The sequence below is a fragment of the Ahaetulla prasina genome, chromosome 5 (genome assembly GCF_028640845.1).
Source record: "Ahaetulla prasina isolate Xishuangbanna chromosome 5, ASM2864084v1, whole genome shotgun sequence".
Taxonomy (NCBI): domain Eukaryota; kingdom Metazoa; phylum Chordata; class Lepidosauria; order Squamata; family Colubridae; genus Ahaetulla; species Ahaetulla prasina.
The window spans coordinates 84,731,489-84,752,131 of record NC_080543.1 but is presented as its reverse complement, the minus strand read 5'-3'; the positions used below and the strand labels follow the sequence as shown (position 1 = coordinate 84,752,131).

The window sequence follows — 20,643 nt, the reverse complement described above, 5'->3', positions numbered from 1 at the left end:
CCTCTTAAAATAATTGTTTTAACATGTAGAAAACATGTTTTTTTAAAGTTCTGGTGATGAGGAACTCAGCTGGGATGGCCAGAGGAGCCTTTTAAAGCCCCCCACTTTCCTTTTTTCCCCTTCAGCTGAAGAGGTTTTTTTTAAAAAAAAACTTTTAAAGTGTTCTGACGACCTCTGCTCAGCCCCGCGATCATCAGAGGTTTTTTATTTTATTTTTCAAGGCATGTTTCAGCTGAAGAAAAACTTTCAAAAGTTAAAAAAAAAACCTCTGCTAATGGTGCGGCTCAGCAGAGACGGGGGGGGCGGGGCCAGGGATTTTTGCTACTGGTCCTCTGAACCAGCAGCTGCCATCGCTACCTAATCGGGAGAGCCGGTGCAAACCAGGAGCATTTCACCCCTGGTTAGAAGAGTGTCTGGAATGATGGTATTGAATGCTGAACTAAAGTCTACAGAGAAGACCCTTGCATAAGTCTTTGGAGATTCAAGATGTTGTAGGATGTAGTGCAGAGCCATATTAACAGCATCATATGTTGATCTATTTGCTCGGTATGCAAATTGCAAGGGATCTAACAGCAGATCCGTGATGGTTTTCAAGTGGGATAGCACTAGCCTTTCAAAGGTTTTCATGACTACAGATGTTAGAGCAACTGGTCTGTAGTCATTCAGTTCCTTGATAGTGGGCTTCTTCGGCACTGGGATGATAGTAGAGTGTTTGAAGCAAGAAGGAACATATCACATCTCTAGCCATTTATTGAAGATTAGGGTGAAGATGGGGGCCAACACAGACTTTTTTTTTTTATTATTTGCATTTATATCCCGCCCTTCTCCAAAGACTCAGAGCGGCTTACACTATGTCAGGCAATAGTCTTCATCCATTTGTATACTATATACAAAGTCAACTTATTGCCCCCCAACAATCTGGGTCCTCATTTTACCTACCTTATAAAGGATGGAAGGCTGAGTCAACCTTGGGCCTGGTGGGACTTGAATCTGCAATATTGCAGGCAGTTGCTGTTAATAACAGGCTGCATTAGCCTGTTGAGCCACCAGAGGCCCTTTTAAGCAAGAAGGAGTTATCTTGTCTGGGCCTGGAGCTTTTCCTGACTTTTGTCTGTGAAATAGGTCTTGCACTTCTTTTTCTGTGATCACTAGAAATTGTGAACTCAATAGGATGGGGTCAGTAGTAGGAGGCTTGGCTGTTGTTGGGGGTTGTGGAGATAGGTGGCTGGTCTGATTGTACAGCATTTTATCACCTTTTCTGTAGGCTTCCTCTTTGGAATGACATAGCTGCTTAAGTTTAGCTATGAACCAAGGTTTGTTGTTACTGTATATTCACAAGTTTCTTGTCGGTACACATAGGTCTTCACAGAAGCTGACATATGATGTTACAGTATCTGTGAGTTCATCCAGGTCTGCAGAGTTATCTTCAAAAACATTCCAATCAGTGCAATCAAAGCAAACCTGTAGCTTTAACTTTCCCTCTTAAGTCCAGGTCTTCATTGATTTAATTGTTGGTTTTGTGGTTTTAAGTCTTTGCCTGTAAGCAGGTACAAGGTGAATCATGCAATGATCAGAGTGTCCTACAGCTGCTCATGGTAAAGACCAATAAGCATCTTTTAGTGTTGTGTAGCAATGGTCTAAAGTATTCTTGCCTCTAGTAGGACAATTGACATACTGAAAGTAGTTTGGTAGCTCTTTCCTTAAGTTTGCCTTGTTTAGATCTCCCAAAATAATGGCCAGTGAATCGGCGTATTTGGCTTCAGCCTCCATAATTTGGTCAGCTAGAGTTCATAATGCCTTGTTTACACAGGCTTGTGGTGGGACATAAACAGCAATTAAAAGAAATGAGGAAAATTCACAAGGCAAATAGTATGGTTTGCAGTTGATAATTTATGTCTCTAAGTTTTTGTCACAGAATTTATATATTATAGTTATACCCTTAGACCAGCTGTTGTTGATATATAAGCATAAGCCTCCTCCCTTCTTTTTACCAGATGTTTCTGCAATTCTGTCTGATTGTTGAATCTGAAACTCTGGAATATGCTAGAAGAACCAGATTTTCAGACCTTCCAAAATGCTAATAGAGATGGAGCTAACCTCACAAGAGGAGAAGGATGTGATGAGATGGGTAGATATGATCAGGAAATGGCAGTCCATCAAAACTAGCATTCAGGATGGCACCTAATACAATTTATGAAAAAGAGGTATAACATGTCAACCAAGAGACACACATAACTGTCCATGCAGTCACATTATGCACTGGCTGAAGCTTTCACATAATCCTCAAGGGCAGCTCCATGTAGACTGCATTACAATAATTCATTCTGGAGTGATCAAGGCAGGAATGACTTTGAGTAGAGCCTATTGTCCAGAAAAGGGTACAACTGATTCATAACATGAAGTTATACAAAGGCCTCCCTATGAGCAACTAGAAAGCTGATCAGGAATCATGAGCCTAGCAGGCCTGCCTGATGTCCCCATCTGGAGTAGGGCCATCATATCAGAGCCAAAGATGGTAAATTTCCCATTCCAGAAAGCCCCAAAACCCAAGCCACTTGTCAGTCTTTCCAGAATTCAGCTGAGGTCTGTTGTTCTGCATTCAGAACCCTCAAGTTTTCAAACTCAAACAAACAAACAAAAGCAATGGCATCATGTAATTCTCCTGGGGCAGAGGTGTATATTTTAATATCAACATACTGAGGATACCAGGGGTGGGATTTAGCCGGTTCAGGAAAACTGGATGTTAATTTTAATCTAGTTCACTGAATCGGTAGTTGCAAGGACTGACTGACCCCATCCACCCTTCCCAGGAGTCTCCACATAGCCCATTTTGGATGCCAGGTAAGTGCAAGGCCTGCACAGAGGCTCTGGGAGGGTGAAAAACAGGCCTACTGGAAGTACTGGAAGTCCAGAAATGGGCCTGTTTCTGGCCTCTGGAGGGCCTCCGGAGCCTGGGGGAGTCCGTTTTTGCCCTCCTGGAGGCTCGACGAAAGCCTCCAAAGCCTGGAGAGGGTAAAAATGCCCCCCTGCCATGGTGTAGGAAGCTGACTAGGCCATGCCCCCATGGCCACCCACCCAGCAACCAGGCAGAGAACCAGTTGCTAAAAATTTTCAATCCCATCCCTGGATGATACCCCCACCCATGGTGACAACTTAAATGAGAGTGGAGAGAGTACGAAGCCTTGTGACATCCCACATATTAGAGGCTGCAAGTAGGATTTCTGACTCCTAATTAACATTGACGGGCACCATTCTTATAGGAAGGGAAATAACATGTTCTATGGTATCAAAGGCAGCCAAGACGTAAAGGAGAGCAAGGACAGATGAATTACCCAAGTCCCACTCCTGCCAGAAAATCATCCAAAAGCATGACCAATGCTGTCAGGATTCAGGCCTAGTAATGGAGTGAAATGGGTTCAAATAATTCATTTCATTTAGGGTCTGCTGAAGCTGCTGTGCAACTACCTTCTCCACAACCTTCCCTCAGAAAGAGCATTCTGTCAGGAGAGCATGTTTTGGCAAATGTACCATAAACCTGATAATGAAATAGAGAATAAATGAATTTTCAATAAGCTCTCTTTCAATCACTCTTTACTAATAATAAATATTTACTGAGCTAAAATGTATAAGCATTCCAGAGATTTTTCATATTTTTCTCTAGCTGTGTCTTTCACTTACTTCATTTCCCACCATTTCTTCATCCATTGATCTTTGGGGATTTCCTCAGCAAATACCATCCATCTCCATTTCTCTAGCATGTAAGTGAAAGGCATTGTTCCAACAATAGTGAGGGCCTGTTTGAGCAGAAAATTGATATCCGTTTCTGGAAAAGAACAAAATTGATTGAAAGGATTAAGTAGAAATTCTGTGTTGTTGAAATTGCAATCCTAAAAATAAAAATTGATATCATACAAAGTGATTGTTCACAAAGTTCCTACTGTCCCTTAAACAGTAGGAATTTTATTGGTAGAAGTTAGCTAGGTTTTTTTTTCCAAATAATTCCCCAAAGAAGCAATGCTAACTATAACTGCATAATTTGCTCTTTCAGCTTCACCAATTTCTATTAGCACTCTGTACAATAATATTTTTACAATGATAGTTCTTAAACTGGTAATACCTGGCAGCATGCTCTGCCATCTCACCTGTATCTTCTTGAAAAGTAGGTTCTAGTAAACCAATGGATTTCAGATACTTTGGAGTGGCTGCAGAAAGTGACATGATCTCCCCAACAGCTTCATGGAATCCTTCATTGGCTCCATTTCTTAGCAGGAAAGGTTGATCAGAATAGGCCATGTCATATTCAATATGCCCCATCTCATGGTGTGCTGTCAGGAAGTCATCCATATTTATTTTTGTGCACATCTTAATCCTGCCAATGAATACAATTCAGGCAGAGATTATAACACGATAGTTTGAATGGCACTTTGACATAGTTCCTAAAGATGGTGTGGTCTTTTATGCACTTAGCTTACATTTCTAAATTAACCCTATGCCCAATTCATGAGGAATGTGGATTTCTGCTTTAATTGAGGTGGAATCCTACCATAGTAATTCCTGAGATAAAGGTGAAACATTATTCCTTCAATCTTATTATAATGGTAACCCAGACAAGATAATGGAACAGAAAGTCAATCATCAATTTAGAGGGATTCACCCTCTTATTTGCAAACTATGTTGAGTTCAGATCATCATTCAGATATAATTAGATATATAAATTTACAAGCTGGAGCAGAATAACAGTTTACATATCAGATAGCTTAACATTTAATGAACAAATTGTAGATTGTAAAATATTAATCTCATCTATACTGCCAGTAGTGCTCTGGTATATATGGCACTGATATGTTGATTTTATCATGCAATCAGTTTTATGCTAAATATATCTAGATTATGAAATTGGATATATTAACTTTGCTGCTTGCTACTATATCTGGAATTACCACTTTGTTCTTTTACTTATAGAAAATGGATGTAAACTCTGTGACTGAGTAGAAATAAGCTTTTGGTACCTGTAGTCTTTTTTCCCCATATCCCAAGCTGTAGGATGGCAAACAACTTTCCTTCCATCTTTAGGTTCCTCGAGCATAGAATTTTTCCAGAAATCCTCAGTCATATTGAAAAGACCGATTGAGATGAAAAAATGTTCCGCAGCTTTAAATATTGAGTTTACGGTCCATTTCTGAAACAGATTGATTTTTATATCACCTAACAGTTTGTAAACCCAACAAACCCCATATCCAAATGACTGAGGGTCCCTTATGTTTAGCTATAGAGGTAGTCATGAAGGAAGGGAGACACTGAGATGTCTTCTGCCATTGTTGGGTGATCCAGAAGGTTAATCAATTTCCAAAGAAAATTGGATTAGACATAGGCAAGCCTCAGCTCAGCAGTCTCTGTTGTAGTCTACTCTTAAAAATATATAAAATTGTCTCCTTATTGTTTAGATAGTGTGCTTTTCTATCCATCTTTTCTTTATCTTTCATTTAGAATTCTTAGTTCTCACATTAAAATAGAACAACGCCCACAATTTCCTTTTTTCCCTCGCAGAAAATGACAGGGAAGGATTATTCAATTAGCATGCACAGTAACAGGTCCTAACTTCATGCTGCTTCAAATGAAGTTATGGCCAATACTTTCCACCCAGTTAAGCAAATTGTCATGTCTATTTTCTCTTGCTGATGAAATAATGCATACCTAGCTTTTTGCCCTGCATCTTTTATGATTATTTTTTAATTTATTCTCTGCGACTCACTACAGATTTCTTACGAGACCATCTGCTAAAAATTAAGCAACATTTCTTTAAGGAGCAGCTTTCTATGATCTCTCCCCACCCTCTCTTTACAAATGTGGAGAAGATTCTAACACAGGAAGAAGCAATTTCCCCGGAGCCATGGATTACCAAAAAAAAAAAAAAAATGGCGGAAGCGGAGAAGGAGAGGTAAACGGGCGGGGATTCTAATCAAGCTAGGAAATAAGAGAAATAAAACTCCTCTGCCTTCAATTTTCCTAACCAATGTACGTTCACTTGCTAATAAAATAGATGAAATACTCCTCCTAAACAGATACAATTCTGATTTTCACAATTCAGCAGTCCTATGCTTCTCTGAAATCTGGTTAAATGAATCAATTGAAGATAGCAGCCTGCATATTCCAGGGTTTCAGATTGAACGATCAGACAGAATTATAGAAACATCTGGTAAAAAGAAGGGAGGAGGCTTATGCTTATATATCAACAACAGCTGGTGTCAGGATTTAACCATAATGTATAAATTCTGTGACAAAAACATAGAGATATTAATTATCAACTGCAAACCATATTATATGCCTCGTGAATTTTCCTCATTTTTTCTAATTGCTGTTTATGTTACCACAAGTCTGTGTAAACAAGGCATTACAAACTCTAGCTGACCAAATTATGGAGGCTGAAGCCAAATACGCCGATTCACTGGCCATTATTTTGGGAGATCTAAACAAGGCAAACTTAAGGAAAGAGCTACCAAAATACTTTCAGTATGTCAATTGTCCCACTAGAGGCAAGAATACTTTAGACCATTGCTACACAACACTAAAAGATGCTTATTGGTCTTTACCATGAGCAGCTGTAGGACAGTCTGATCATTGCATGATTCACCTTGTACCTGCTTACAGGTAAAGACTTAAAACCACAAAACCAACAATTAAATCAATGAAGACCTGGACTTAAGAGGGAAAGTTAAAGCTACAGGTTTGCTTTGATTGCACTGATTGGAATGTTTTTGAAGATAACTCTGCAGACCTGGATGAACTCACAGATACTGTAACATCATATGTCAGCTTCTGTGAAGACCTATGTGTACTGACAAGAAACTTGTGAATATACAGTAACAACAAATCTTGGTTCACAGCTAAACTTAAGCAGCTATGTCATTCCAAAGAGGAAACCTATAGAAAATGTGATAAAATGCTGTACAATCAGGCCAGAAATGCACTAACAAGGGAGATCAGAGCAGCAAAATGAAGCTACTCTGAAAAGCTAAAGAATCAGTTCTCAACAAATGAACCAGCAAACATGTGGAAAACTCTTAAAAATATCACCGACTACGGCAAACCTCCTTCCCAGGCTGAAGGAAATCAACAACTGGCCGATGACCTGAACGTGTTTTACTACAGGTTTGAAAGGAAACTATAGCCACCTATCTCTACAACCCCCATCTCAGACACACCAACAACAGCCAAGCCTCCTACAACTGATCCCATCCCATTGGGTTCACAACCCCTAGTGATCACAGAAAAGGAAGTGCAAGACCTATTTCACAGACAAAAGCCAGGAAAAGCTCCAGGCCCAGACAAGATAACTCCTTCTTGCTTAATAGTCTGTGCTGACCAATTGGCCCCCATCTTCACCTGTATCTTCAATAAATCACTAGAAATGTGATATGTTCCTTCTTGCTTCAAACACTCTACTATCATCCCAGTGCCGAAGAAGCCCACTATCAAGGAACTGAATGACTATAGACCAGTTGCTCTAACATCTGTAGTCATGAAAACCTTTGAAAGGCTAGTGCTATCCCACTTGAAAACCATCACGGATCTGCTGTTAGATCCCTTGCAATTTGCATACCGAGCAAACAGATCAACAGATGATGCTGTTAATATGGCTCAGCACTACATCCGACAACATCTTGAATCTCCAAAAACCTATGCAAGGGTCTCCTTTGTAGACTTTAGTTCAGCATTCAATACCATCATTCCAGACACTCTTCTAACTAAGCTAAACCAGCTACAGGTACCTGAACTGACTTGTAAGTGGATCATAAGCTTCCTAACAAACAGGAAGCAGCAGGTGAAGCTAAGCAGGATCACATCAGATACCTGTACAATTAGCACAGCCCCCCCCACTCTCCCCACTTCTCTTCTCTCTGTATACCAATGACTGCATCTCCAATGATCCATCTGTTAAACTACTGAAGTTCGCAGATGACACAACAGTGATCGGTCTCATTTGAGACAATGATGAATCCACATACAGACAGGAGCTTGAACGACTAGTCTCGTGATGCAACCGAAACAATCTGGAACTGAACACACTCAAAACCGTAGAAATGGTGGTAGACTTTAGGAGAAACCCATCCATCCTTCCACCTCTCACAATACTAGACAACACAGTATCAACAGTAGAAACCATCAAATTTGTTGGTTCTACCATATCGCAAGATCTAAAATGGACAGCTAACATCATAAGAGGTAATAGCCGAGTTGGCGGTTGATACCCCCAGACTTATGGTTATGGGGGACTTCAACCTACCATCGCTCGGTAAGTCATCTACTGTAGCTTGGGAGTTCATGGCTTCCATGACGGCCTTGGACCTGACCCAGTTAATTGATGGTCCCACTCACATTGGGGGAAACACTCTGGAGTTAATTTTTATCTCTGGACAGTGGCTAAATGATCTAGAATCAAGGGACATAGTCACTCTACCCTTGTCATGGTTGGATCATTCTCTACTTTGGTTGAACGTTCGAACCGCTATCCCGCACCGCAGGGAGATGGAACCGACACGTTGGTTCCGTCCCAGGCGCCTGATGGACCCGGAGAGGTTTCTGACGGAGCTTGGGCCACTTCCTGAGGACCTAGCCCACAACTCAGCTGAAGAACTCGTCGCCACCTGGGAAAGGGCGGTGGCGGGGGCCTTGGACTGCGTCGTGCCTTTGCGGCCTCTGTCCCGGCACCGGTCTCAACCGGCTCCTTGGTATTCCGAGGAGTTGAGAGAGATGAAGCGCCAGAAAAGACACCTAGAGAGTAATTGGAGGGCCAGCCATTCTGAACCTGATCGAACACTAGTAAGGTCTCATATTCAGACCTACCTAGTGGCGATAGGATCGGCAAAACGTGAGTATTTCTCCGCTCTTATTGCATCGGCAGATAACCACCCAGCAGCCTTGTTTAAGGTGACCCGCTCCCTTCTTACTCAGGGAGTTAGGGAAGACCCCTTGCAAGGCCATGCTGAGGACTTTGGACAATATCTGCACAATAAAATCGCTCAGATTCAGGATGGGCTGGACACAGATTGGGTAGTCTCAGATGGGATGATGGAAGTGGTTCTTGAGGCTGTCATCTGGGAGGAGTTTGACACTGTGGCTCCCGATGACATGAACAGGATACTGAGGAGGCTGAATGCAACCACATGTTTATTGGACCCGTGTCCCTCCTGGTTGGTACTGGCCACACAGGAGGTTACACGAGGCTGGCTTCAGGGAATTGTTAATGCTTCTCTGAGAGGGGGTGTCTTCCCTACAGCCTTGAAAGAGGCTGTGGTGAGACCCCTCCTCAAGAAGCCTTCCCTGGATCCAGCTGTTTTATCGAACTACCGTCCAGTCTCCAACCTTTGTTTTGTGGCGAAGGTTGTTGAGAGTGTGGTAGCGCATCAGCTCCCTCAGTACCTGGATGAAACTGTCTATCTGGACCCGTTCCAGTCCGGCTTCCGGCCTGGGTACAGCACTGAAATGGCTTTGGTCGCGTTGGTTGATGATCTCTGGAGGCCTCAGGACAGAAGCTGTTCTTCTGTCCTGGTCCTATTAGATCTTTCAGCGGCTTTTGATACCATCAACCATGGTATCTTGCTGCGGCGGTTAGGGGGGCTGGGAGTGGGGGGGCACCATTTTTCGGTGGTTCTCCTCCTTCCTCTCTGACCGGTTGCAGATGGTGTTGGCAGGGGGGCAGAGATCGACCGCGAGGTGCCTCTTATGTGGGGTGCCCCAGGGGTCGGTTCCCTCGCCTCTCCTATTCAATATCTATATGAAGCCGCTGGGCGAGATCATCCGTGGTTTTGGGGTGCGATGTCATCTGTACGCTGATGATATGCAGTTGTACATTTCCACTCCCAACCACCCCAGCAAAGCTGTTGAGGTGATGTCCCATTATCTGGAGGCCGTGCGGGTCTGGATGGGGAAAAACAGGCTTCGACTCAACCCCGCCAAGACTGAGTGGCTGTGGATGCCAGCGTCCCGATATAATCAGCTGAGGCCATCGCTGTCTGTGGGGGATGAGTCATTGGCCCCCACAGAGAAGGTCCGCAATCTGGGCGTCCTTCTGGATGCATGACTGTCGATGAAAGAGCATTTGACAGCCATCGCCTGAGGAGCTTTTTACCAGGTCCACCTGATACGCCAGTTGCATCCCTTCTTAAACCGGGATTCCTTGTGCACAGTCACTCACACCTTCGCCACTTCTCGTCTGGACTATTGCAATGCTCTCTACATGGGGCTTCCCTTGAAGAGCACCCAAAGACTCCAATTAGTTCAGAATGCGGCCGCGCAGGTGATAGAGGGAGTGACTCATTGCTTCCATATAACACCTCTCCTGCGCAGGCTGCACTGGCTTCCGGTGGTCTTTCGGGTGCAATTCAAGGTGTTAGTTACCACCTTTAAAGCACTCCATGGCATAGGGCCAGGTTACTTACGGGACCGCCTGCTGCTACCGGCGACCTCCCATCGACCAGTGCGCTCCCATAGGGAGGTTCTCCTCAGGGTGCCGTCGGCCAGTCAATGTCGGCTGGTGGCGCCCAGGGGGAGGGTCTTCTCTGTGGGGGCACCAACCCTCTGGAACAAGTTACCACCAGGTATCCGTCAACTCCCTGATCTTTGGACCTTTCGACGCGAGCTGAAAACAATTTTGTTTCACCGTGCAGGACTGGCCTAGTGGGGTTTTAATAAGGGGTTTTATTGGTTTTAAGTTCTTCAGCCAACTCTAAATTTTCCTTTTAAACTGGTCCTAAAAATTGTACTAACCGTCTTTACTTTGGCTGTAAACTGCCCTGAGTCGTTTGAGAGAAGGGCAGCATAGAAATTGAAACAATAAATAAATAAATAAATAAATAAACGTCATCAAAAAAGGACAACAAAGAATGTTCTTTCTGTTCCAACTCAGAAAATTCAAACTGCCCAAGGAGTTTCTGGTCCAGTTCTACAGAGGAATTATTGAGTCTGTCATTTGCACCTCTATAACTGTCTGGTTTGGTTCTGCAACCCAACAAGACAGACACAGACTTTAGAGGATAATTAGAACTGCAGAAAAAACAACTGCTACCAACCTGCCTTCCATTGAGGACCTGTATACTGCACGAATCAAAAAGAGGGCTGTGAAAATATTTACAGACAACGTCACATCCTGGACATCAACTTTTTCAAATCCTACCCTCAAAACAATACTATAGAGCACTGCACACCAAAACAACTAAACACAAGAACAGTTTTTTCCCGAAGGCCATCACTCTGCTAAACAAATAATTCCCTCAACACTGTCAAACTATTTACTAAATCTGCACTACTATTAATCTTCTCATCATTCCCATCACCCATCTCCTTCCACTTATGACTGTAACTTTGTTGCTTGTATCCTTATGATTTATACTGATATTGATTGTTTTCTGATTGCTTATTTGTAGCCTATGACTATCATTAAGTGTTGTATCATTAAGTGTTAAATTTGTACCCTATCACTATCATTAAGTGTTGTACCTTGATGAAGGTATCTTTTCTTTTATGTACACTGAGAGCATATGCACCAAGACAAATTCCTTGTGTGTCCAGTCATACTTGGCCAATAAAATTCTGTTCTATTCTATTCCATTCTATTCTAAAGTTTCACTCTGAAAAAAAATACCTGGAGCAGTATCCAGATTGGGTTTATCTGATAAAATAACAACCTGGAAATACTGATACTTATTTGGGAAATCCATGACTGCAGGGCATAAAGAAACCAAAAATATAAAGAAATGAAGATTCCAAGGCCCTCAAAAATATCTTATTCCATCAGTTCTTACTATGTTACTACTCTTCTACAAATGTTAAAGTCCTCCAAACCTGCTGATAGTTCTATCTATCTTAAGTGATGCTGTTTTGGTGGTATATGTAATAGTATAGTATTAAAAGATGTAAGTGTTAGATTTATTTATTCTTGACTAGTTTTATAATTAAACAGTTTGGGGAGGACAGGGTTAAAAAACTTGGTATAAAATAATGTGTACAAATTATACCAAAAGGGTTATTGCTCATTTAGTCAACTGCCTATATTTGTGTGCCTTACCTTCTCCACCATAGCAGAAGTCACGTCAATGCTTATTTTATTTGGATAGGGCACCATTAAAGGATATAAATTTGTCCAAAATCTACCCCACATGTCACCTTTAACAAAAAAAAAATGGAATTATATATAAAATCAAAATGCAGTAGTTTCTGAAAGCAAAATATGGCTGGATTTTGTTATCTTAATAACCCAAGTACAGCTTTGTTAAGTGTACTGTATTTTCACACTGAAACAAATTGTAGACAATACAGATCAAGCCTAAAGAACTAAAATCTTTCTATTTCTAATATTAAAATATTAATCTGGATCAGATCCTCATTTAAGAGAAGAACTCTATATGACATTTATTAACATTTGGTTTGATGATCAGGAACATCAAACAAGTCAACCAAAAACTGAAAATGCACACTGATAAGGAGCTAAACTAAACAAAATAAAACATTTTAAATAAAACCAACCATCAGGAAACTTCTGGCTAGGAATATGCCATCACATGGTTATGGTTATATTCCCAAACCTGAAAAGTACAGGTAGTCCTCAACTAACAACAATTTGCTTAGTGATCATTGCAACATCAGTGGAAAAAGTGACTTATGACCATTTTTCATACTTATGACCATTGCAGCATTCCTTTAGTCATGTAAACAAAATTCAAACACTTGGCAAGTAACTCATATTTATGACAGTTGCAGTAACCTGGGATCACATATCATCTTTTGCGATCTTCACACAAATGAAGTCAATGAGGAAGCCAGATTCACTTAACAACCATGTTACTAACTTAACATCTGCAAAGATTCAATTAACAACTGTTGCAAAAAAGGTCATAAAGTGGGGCAAAGTTCACTTAACAATTTAGCAAATGAAATTTTGAGCTCAATTGTCAGCGCAAGTTGAGGACTACTTGTATATAAGTGTCTTGGTCTATTCAATAAATGTAGCTATTTGTAAGTGGCATTTTCATACCAAGTAAATGAGCAGGAATAGCTCCTTTGGGGTTAATGAGTTCTGGCCCATAGCGTTTGTACAGATGGCGCCGTACATAAGCATGTAGATGCTTATATAAAGGCATTATCTGGAAAAAAAACAGAGAGGAAGGCATTTAATTAAGGGGAAATCATGTTTGTTTTATGAACAGCTTGTCTTCAGAAGTTGTGGAAGTTTTCAAGAACAGACTGGACAGCCATCTGTCAGAAATGGTAAAGGGTCTCCTGTTTGAGCAGGGGGTTGGACTAGATGACTTACAAGGTCCCTTCCAACTCTATTATTCTATTCTATTCTGTTCTGTTCTGTTCTGTTCTGTTCTACTCCATTCTACCCTACCCTACCCTACCCTACCCTACTCTACTGTATTCTATTCTAATTCTTCCATTCTGGTAATCTTGAAAAAAATATTTTGCTCCTAAATAAATAAAGAGGTTTCTTATTAGGAAATATGGTGACTGGCTCACAATCTTTCAGTACATGAACTTGACCCTCTTTGAATTAAATTCTGCTAGTATCATTACTCCTATCGGTATCACCAGTTGCAAACTCTATTATACTGTTCATGCAACCATGAGAAATATATACTGTAAAAAAAAACCTCTGGTATATCTACAATCTACAAAGATGGTGATAATGGGTTTTTTTCTCCCACTGGTGACACCAATTTATTTATTTATTTATTTATTTGTCACAACAGTATATATAAACATAAATATGTAATAATTATACGAAATTGGATACAATCAAGGGAACATTAGGACAGGAATGGTAGGCACGTTGGTGCTCTTATGCACGCCGCTTACAGACCTCTTAGGAATGGGGTGAGGTCAATAGTAGATAGTTTTTGGTTAAAGCTTTGGGGATTTTGGGAAGAGACTACAGAGTCTGGTAGTGCATTCCAGGCATTAACAACGCTGTTACTGAAGTCATATTTTCTGCAATCAAGATTGGAGCGGTTAACATTAAGCTTAAATCTATTGTGTGCTCGTGTATTGTTGTGATTGAAGCTGAAGTAGTCTCCAACAGGGAGGACATTGTAACAGATGATTCTATGAGTTAAACTCAGGTCATGTCGAAGGCGGCGGAGTTCTAAATTTTTTAAACCCAGGACTTCGAGTCTGGTGGCATAAGGTATTTTGTTGTAATCAGAGGAGTGGAGAACTCTTCTTCTAAAATATTTCTGGACATGCTCAATTGTATTAATGTCCGAAATGAGGTATGGGTTCCAGACAGGCAGGCTGTATTCAAGAATTGGTCTAGCAAATGTTTTATATGCTCTGCTTAGTAGTGTAGTGTTTCTGGAGAAGAAGCTACGCAAGATTAAGTTTACAACTCTTAAAGCCTTTTTTGCAATGTAGTTGCAGTGGCCTTTGGCACTTAAATCGTTTGATATGAAAACTCCAAGGTCTTTAACGGGGTGGGGGTTATCTACAAGGTAATGTACATCGAGCTTGTATTTAGTGTTCAGATTCTTTTTTCCAATGTATAAGACAGAGCATTTGCTAATTGAGATTTAGAGTTGCCAAGTTTTTGACCATTCCGACACAAAGTCAAGGTCTTTTTGAAGGGTAGCTGTATTGTTGGTAGTGTTAAATACTTTAACATCGTCAGTGAAGAGAACACAATTACTTATAATATGGTCACAGAGATCATTAATGTATAATAAGAAGAGTGTTGCCTTGGGGAACGCCGCTATTGACAGGAACAGGATTAGATAGGACACTGCCTATTTTGACCACTTGTTGTCTGTTTGACAGGAACACTGTTATCCAATTGTGGAGGGGTCTGGAGATGCCATAGGATTTTAGTTTTAGGAGAAGTTTGTCATGTACCACTGAGTCAAAAGCTTTACAGAAATCTATGTAAATTGCATCTATTGTTTTGCCCTGATCAAGATTTGTAGTCCATATGTTTTTGCAGTGAAGAAGTTGTAAATTACAGGATAATTTTTTTCTGAAACCAAATTGTTTATTAGAGAGTAGGTTGTTTGTTACTAGGTGGAGGGTAATGGATTGGTTGATGATTGATTCCATTACTTTGCAGGTGACGCAGCATAAAGAAATTGGTCTGTAATTTTCAACTAAGCTGGAGTCTCCTTTTTTGAAGACAGGGATGACCGTGGCTAGAGACCAAAGTTTGGGAAGGGAGCTGGTCGTGAAATGTTAAAATGTCATTTCATGGTAGTCTGTATCTGTCAAGTTGCTTCATTTTCTTATGCCATCGCATGCTAAAGAGAGTGATAAATATATGTTCTGTTGCTGACTGATAAGATGTTATGCAGGGTGATTCAATCAAAGCTGAAGAAATCTACAATCTAATGTATTATGGACATTATAAATAAGGACTGCACCAATAGCCAATTGTTACCATTGTGACAATCACAGCAAATTTTATGCTGGTATGCTGTTTTCCTAGCTCAAGGACTGGTTAATTTATTTGTCAATTATTTATTTATTCATCAACTGCAACACCCATATGAGCAATTTTGTATATTGTCATAAAAATAGTTTTGCCTTGGTGCAGTAAAGCAAAATATTTGAAGCTAAATCTTACTTGCTTAAATGTGTTTTCCACATCAGTAATCAGCTGGGCACGTTGGTATTGAAACTCCTGTGGAATATCTACTTCATAATTTGCTCTCCAATAATCTCCATAGTCAGCATAGCCTGAAAAGCAAATGCCTGTCACTCATCATGACATTAAAGTACATCTCACAGATTCTAGAACAATGCATTTTAAGTTAATATTAGCCATGCTAAAATCCTCTGTTGAATAATGGTAATTGGCTTTTGCAGAAACTGTAGCCCAATATATCTGGAAGGGAAAGGCTAATGTCATAACAAATAATCTACTTTAATCTGGATGCTATTTAGACATCAACTCCTAAAATTCTCCAGCCATTATGGCCAATGCTGACAATTCTAGGAGTTTAAATCCACACAACTGGAATGCATCCAGGTTGGGCAGATTGAATAGTGATTATTTTACCATCTCATTTTGTAGTATTATGGGCAGGGGGCAAGAAATACAGAGAATGAAGCCTTATTATAACTACTGGTAAAAATTCATAGTTAATGTTATACATCAGATTAATGAATTGAAGAATAATTGTGGATGGTTAATACCATTATCTTAGATTAGAAACATTTCATAACATACAAATTCAACAATCTACAAAAAGAAGAAAGATTTCCATCTTCTCTATCAACCTCAGAAAAGGCATATTCTGAATCCTTGGGATGCTGAATAGATTGCAACTTCTAGAGACAGTTTCAGTAAACTGAATGGCAAACTATGAATTTGTCAGAATAATGAAATGTGTAAAACTCTATTCTTTATGTACTTGCATGTAACTTCATCGTGCAAATACAAAAATAATATTTACACATATTAATTTGACTTTGGGTTTTAATATTTGTGGATTTCTATATTATTTTTGAATGGTATTACATAGAACTGATGAGTGGACAACAGAAATGGATTCTCCTTGACCTTGTTGAAAGGAAAGAGAACAACTGTTCTTCAATATTAGGAAGAGGTATTTTTACCCTATTTTTTAAACTCAGTGTATTGGCTATCTAACATTACTTGTAATTTAAGAACAGGTTTTCAGAGATGTAATTATGTATGAGCTATTACAATGAAATGTGATATTCATTTACTGAAATTTGTGTGTGTGTGTGTGTGTGTGTGTGTGTGTGTGTGTGTGTGTGTATATATATATATATATATATATATATATATATATATATATATATATATATATATGTCTATGGTTATTCTGGTTTTCTCCCGCGTAAAATTGGAAGTGTCTTGGCGATGTTTCGACGAAGTCTCATTCATCATCTTCAGGCTTCAGCTTCGTGCTTCTAGGAACAATGATTGCTCCTAGAAGCACGAAGCATTGCTCCTAGAAGCATGAAGCTGAAGCCTGAAGATGACGAATGAGACTTCGTCGAAACATTGCCAAGACACTTCCAATTTTACGCAGGAGAAAACCCGAATAACCAAAGACCTACATACAAACACCCGCGAAAACCTCAGAAAACATATATATATATATATTTGTATACATGTATACATGTGTGAAAAGCCATATGTACCGGTACATATTTTGTTGCTTTTCTTCCTTTTTCTATTGTTTTTTCTCTTTTTCCTGTTATGTTTAATTGATACCCAATGCTTTAGCATTTTATTTATTTATGTTTATACTCCCTTTTCTACAGGAGCTCCAGTGGTATAGAAAATACATCGTTTTATTTTCCTCCTCAAAAATAGCCCTATGAGATGGCTCACATGGAGTGTGATTGGGATAAAGTCAACCAGTGAACTTCCATAGCTTTAGAGGCTAGAAGTTGAGTTTCCCTGCTTCTAGGGCACTCCACACTAGTTAAAGTGCTAACATCACTTTTCAATTTTTAAAAGATTTTTATTAAATCATAAACTTGATATAAAAATCAGCTATGAATTATTAATGCAAACAATAATTCCCTTTCCCCCCTTTCTTATTAACATCACAAGGTGGATTATAAGATATTCATTGACCAATTTTCCCCAAACTGGGTACACTTATGTTGATTATTAATACAGAGATTATGCTACTTCAATGAATTAATATTCCTGAATTCTTCTCCACCATAATGCTGACTGTGGACGATGAGGGTTGAGGTACAAAATAAATTGATGGTACTTGGTTTTAAGAAAATTCATAATATTCCACTTTAGCAGCATTTTGCCAATTGGCCATGTATATTAAAGAAGTAATGCTCATGAAAAAATAGCTTTATAAAATGCAAAAATATCATCTTGAGGAGAAAAATATATTAATGCTGGTAATCTTTGGTACTGTAACTTACCCTTCAGTCTTGCATATTTATTTTTCAGTTCAACATAACTTTCGTATAAAGGCCTCATCTTCTTGCCAACATCAGCTCTCCAGCCTTCCCAGGCCCACAACCTCTCTGAGTAATTCCAGTTGTTTTCCATTATGTGATCCAAACCTGTCACCATAAAATCAGGTTAGTTCCCATTATTTGTTTGTTTGTTTATTTCCTCATTAACAGCACCAATCTTATGCTTTGGGGCATGGGTGTCAAACTCGCCGCATCATGTTGCCGTCTCATGATGTTTCGCAATGCTTTCCCCCTTTCTAGAGCTGGGGTGGATGTGGCCTGCCTGGCCTGCATGTGACACATCCAGCCTGCAGGCCGCCAGTTTGACAACCCTGCTTTGACACACAGCAAAGTGAAATAAAATAGAAATAATACAACAAATCAATCAGAAATACAAAATAGATGTACACAAATAGAGGCACATCTGTGTGTCAATCATTTGTAGCTGAAAGCTGATTAAAAAGGGAAGGTGCCATCACACATGCGCAATCCCATTGCGAACTGGTAGTAAAGGTAAGTAGAACCCACCCCTGACATACACACACCCTCAACATATTTCCAGAAGCTGTATTTTGCCTATTTTTCCCTATTAGTGTCCAGATAACCCTAAACAGAGCTACTAGACACTTCCATATCTCAGCTGCTCTGAAGTCAAGACCAGATCCAGTGCATGCTCATCCATGTATCTTTGGGCTATAATCACTTCATGGTCATGAATTTACAAGCTGCACTAAACTGTCCCCGGGACATGGATGTTGAAGTCACTTAAGGTTTTGGGAACTCTTCTCTCAGCCTGAGATGCACCCAAGATCTCATGATGAACCACTAATGGACAGCTAAGAAGACAGTACAGAAGGAACAACCTGAACTTATCTATACAGTCCAGTTCCCTCCACCACCACAAAAAATTCTTGGAGTAGTGCTTCTCACAATTGCTAGAATCTCAAGAATTACCAATTACCCATTTCCTAAACTTTGATGTTAACACCTGATCTTGGCCCTGAAATCTGAGAGGACAGATCTGTAATTAGTCTAACCAGGTCCCACTGAAACTTGCTAGGTCTGCACATTTGTTCACTAGCATATTATAAATGGATGCTGTGCGGACTTATTTCATACAAATCTGACATTTACTAGTAGCAACTGAAAAGCAAGGATCTCTGGCAGTTTGGCCACTTATCACCCAGTTGGAGCCACTGATTTAAAAGTAAGGGTCTGCACTGGTTCCTCTTTGTCCTATAATCATACCCCATCCTCTTTTTCTAATTCTAGTATGAACTTTTTTCAGCCATCCCAACAATCATCCAGAGCATGACTTAAAATGTTAATTGGCATATAGTATTAGTGGTGGAATCCCAATTGTTCAAGTACTTCAGAAAAAAGAGCCTCAAATGATGTTTTCATGCTTATAACATGTACAATGCTGTGTTCAGATAGATCATGGATGAAATGCACAGTTCCTTTCCCTGCATTTGACCCAAAACTGAATATATAAAATACAGTTGATAATCTCTTCCTGTATGCGTGAGTTCTGACCAAATAAATAAATTGAGGGGAAGGTCTCTTAGATTTCTTTTATTTTTCTATTTTCTCTTTAAATTTCTGCATTTAATTTGTTTTTCTTGCTACTTCTTATTCTTTCTGCACACTTTGAAAAATGCTGCTTATCTAAACGAGATTAATATAATGGGTGTGTAAGTGTATATGTATACATATGTGTGTGTACACATACATACACACACACACACACACACACACAAATGCAATTGGATTATTTTAATTTAGCATGAAACATAATGCCAACAGTGCTATTAAGAAACAGGGGCTATAATAAAAATATCCAAAAATCCATTTTTTCTGTTTTGACATTTAACAATTAATGTACAAGTTGAAGATTATGGAAAATTTATTTATTTACCATATGTGTGTAGTTTCTCATATGATTTGAAAGTTACTTTGGGCAGCATTTATTAATAAATTAAAATAAATACATAAAAAGTCACAATTAAAATTTAACTATAAAAAAGGCACAAGAAATAGGGGGGAATGATAACTATAGTAAGGGAGCCATTCCCCTTCATGGATTACTGCCTTGTCGTGGCAAAGGGGCTTGCGTAGCTCAATGAAGCTATGAACTATGACATGCAGGGACACCCAAGATGGACAGGTCATAGCAGAAAGTTCTGAAAAAACGTGATCCACTGGAGAAGAACATGGCAACTCACTCCAGTATCTTTGCCATGAAAACCCCATGGACAGTACAAAAAGGAAAAAAGATATGATGCCAGAAGATGAGCCCCTCAGATCGGAAAGTGTCCAATATGCTACTGGGGAAGAGTGGAGGGCTAGTACTAGTAGTGCCAGAAAGAATGAAGCGACTGGGCCAAAGCCGAAAGGACACTCAGCTGTGGATGTATCTGGTGGTGAAAGGAAAATCCAATGCTGTAAAGATTTTTTCTCCATAGGAACCTGGAATGTAAGATCCATGAATCAAGGTAAGCTGGACATGGTCAAACAAGAGATGACAAGACTAAACATCGACATCTTAGGAATCAGCGAACTAAAGTGGACAGGAAAGGGTGAATTTAATTCAGATGACCATCAGGTATACTACTGCGGGCAAGAATCCCTCAGAAGAAATGGAATAGCCTTCATAATCAATAAAAGAGTAGGAAAAGCAACACTGGGATACAACCCCAA

General features: G+C 39.7%; 1 protein-coding gene across 1 annotated transcript in view; it reads right to left on the bottom strand.

Annotated features, from left to right (window-relative positions):
* The window catches only part of ACE2 (angiotensin converting enzyme 2), a 54,955-nt gene that overhangs the window by 13,478 nt on the left and 20,834 nt on the right, over positions 1-20,643 (bottom strand). The window contains exons 6-12 of the mRNA XM_058186241.1: positions 17,908-18,051; positions 15,605-15,717; positions 13,031-13,139; positions 12,065-12,162; positions 5,010-5,179; positions 4,143-4,369; positions 3,679-3,823 (exon numbers count right to left, since the gene is read on the bottom strand). Of these exons, the coding sequence (XP_058042224.1) occupies positions 3,679-3,823; positions 4,143-4,369; positions 5,010-5,179; positions 12,065-12,162; positions 13,031-13,139; positions 15,605-15,717; positions 17,908-18,051 (1,006 nt within the window). The remainder of the gene's footprint in view (positions 1-3,678; positions 3,824-4,142; positions 4,370-5,009; positions 5,180-12,064; positions 12,163-13,030; positions 13,140-15,604; positions 15,718-17,907; positions 18,052-20,643) is intronic.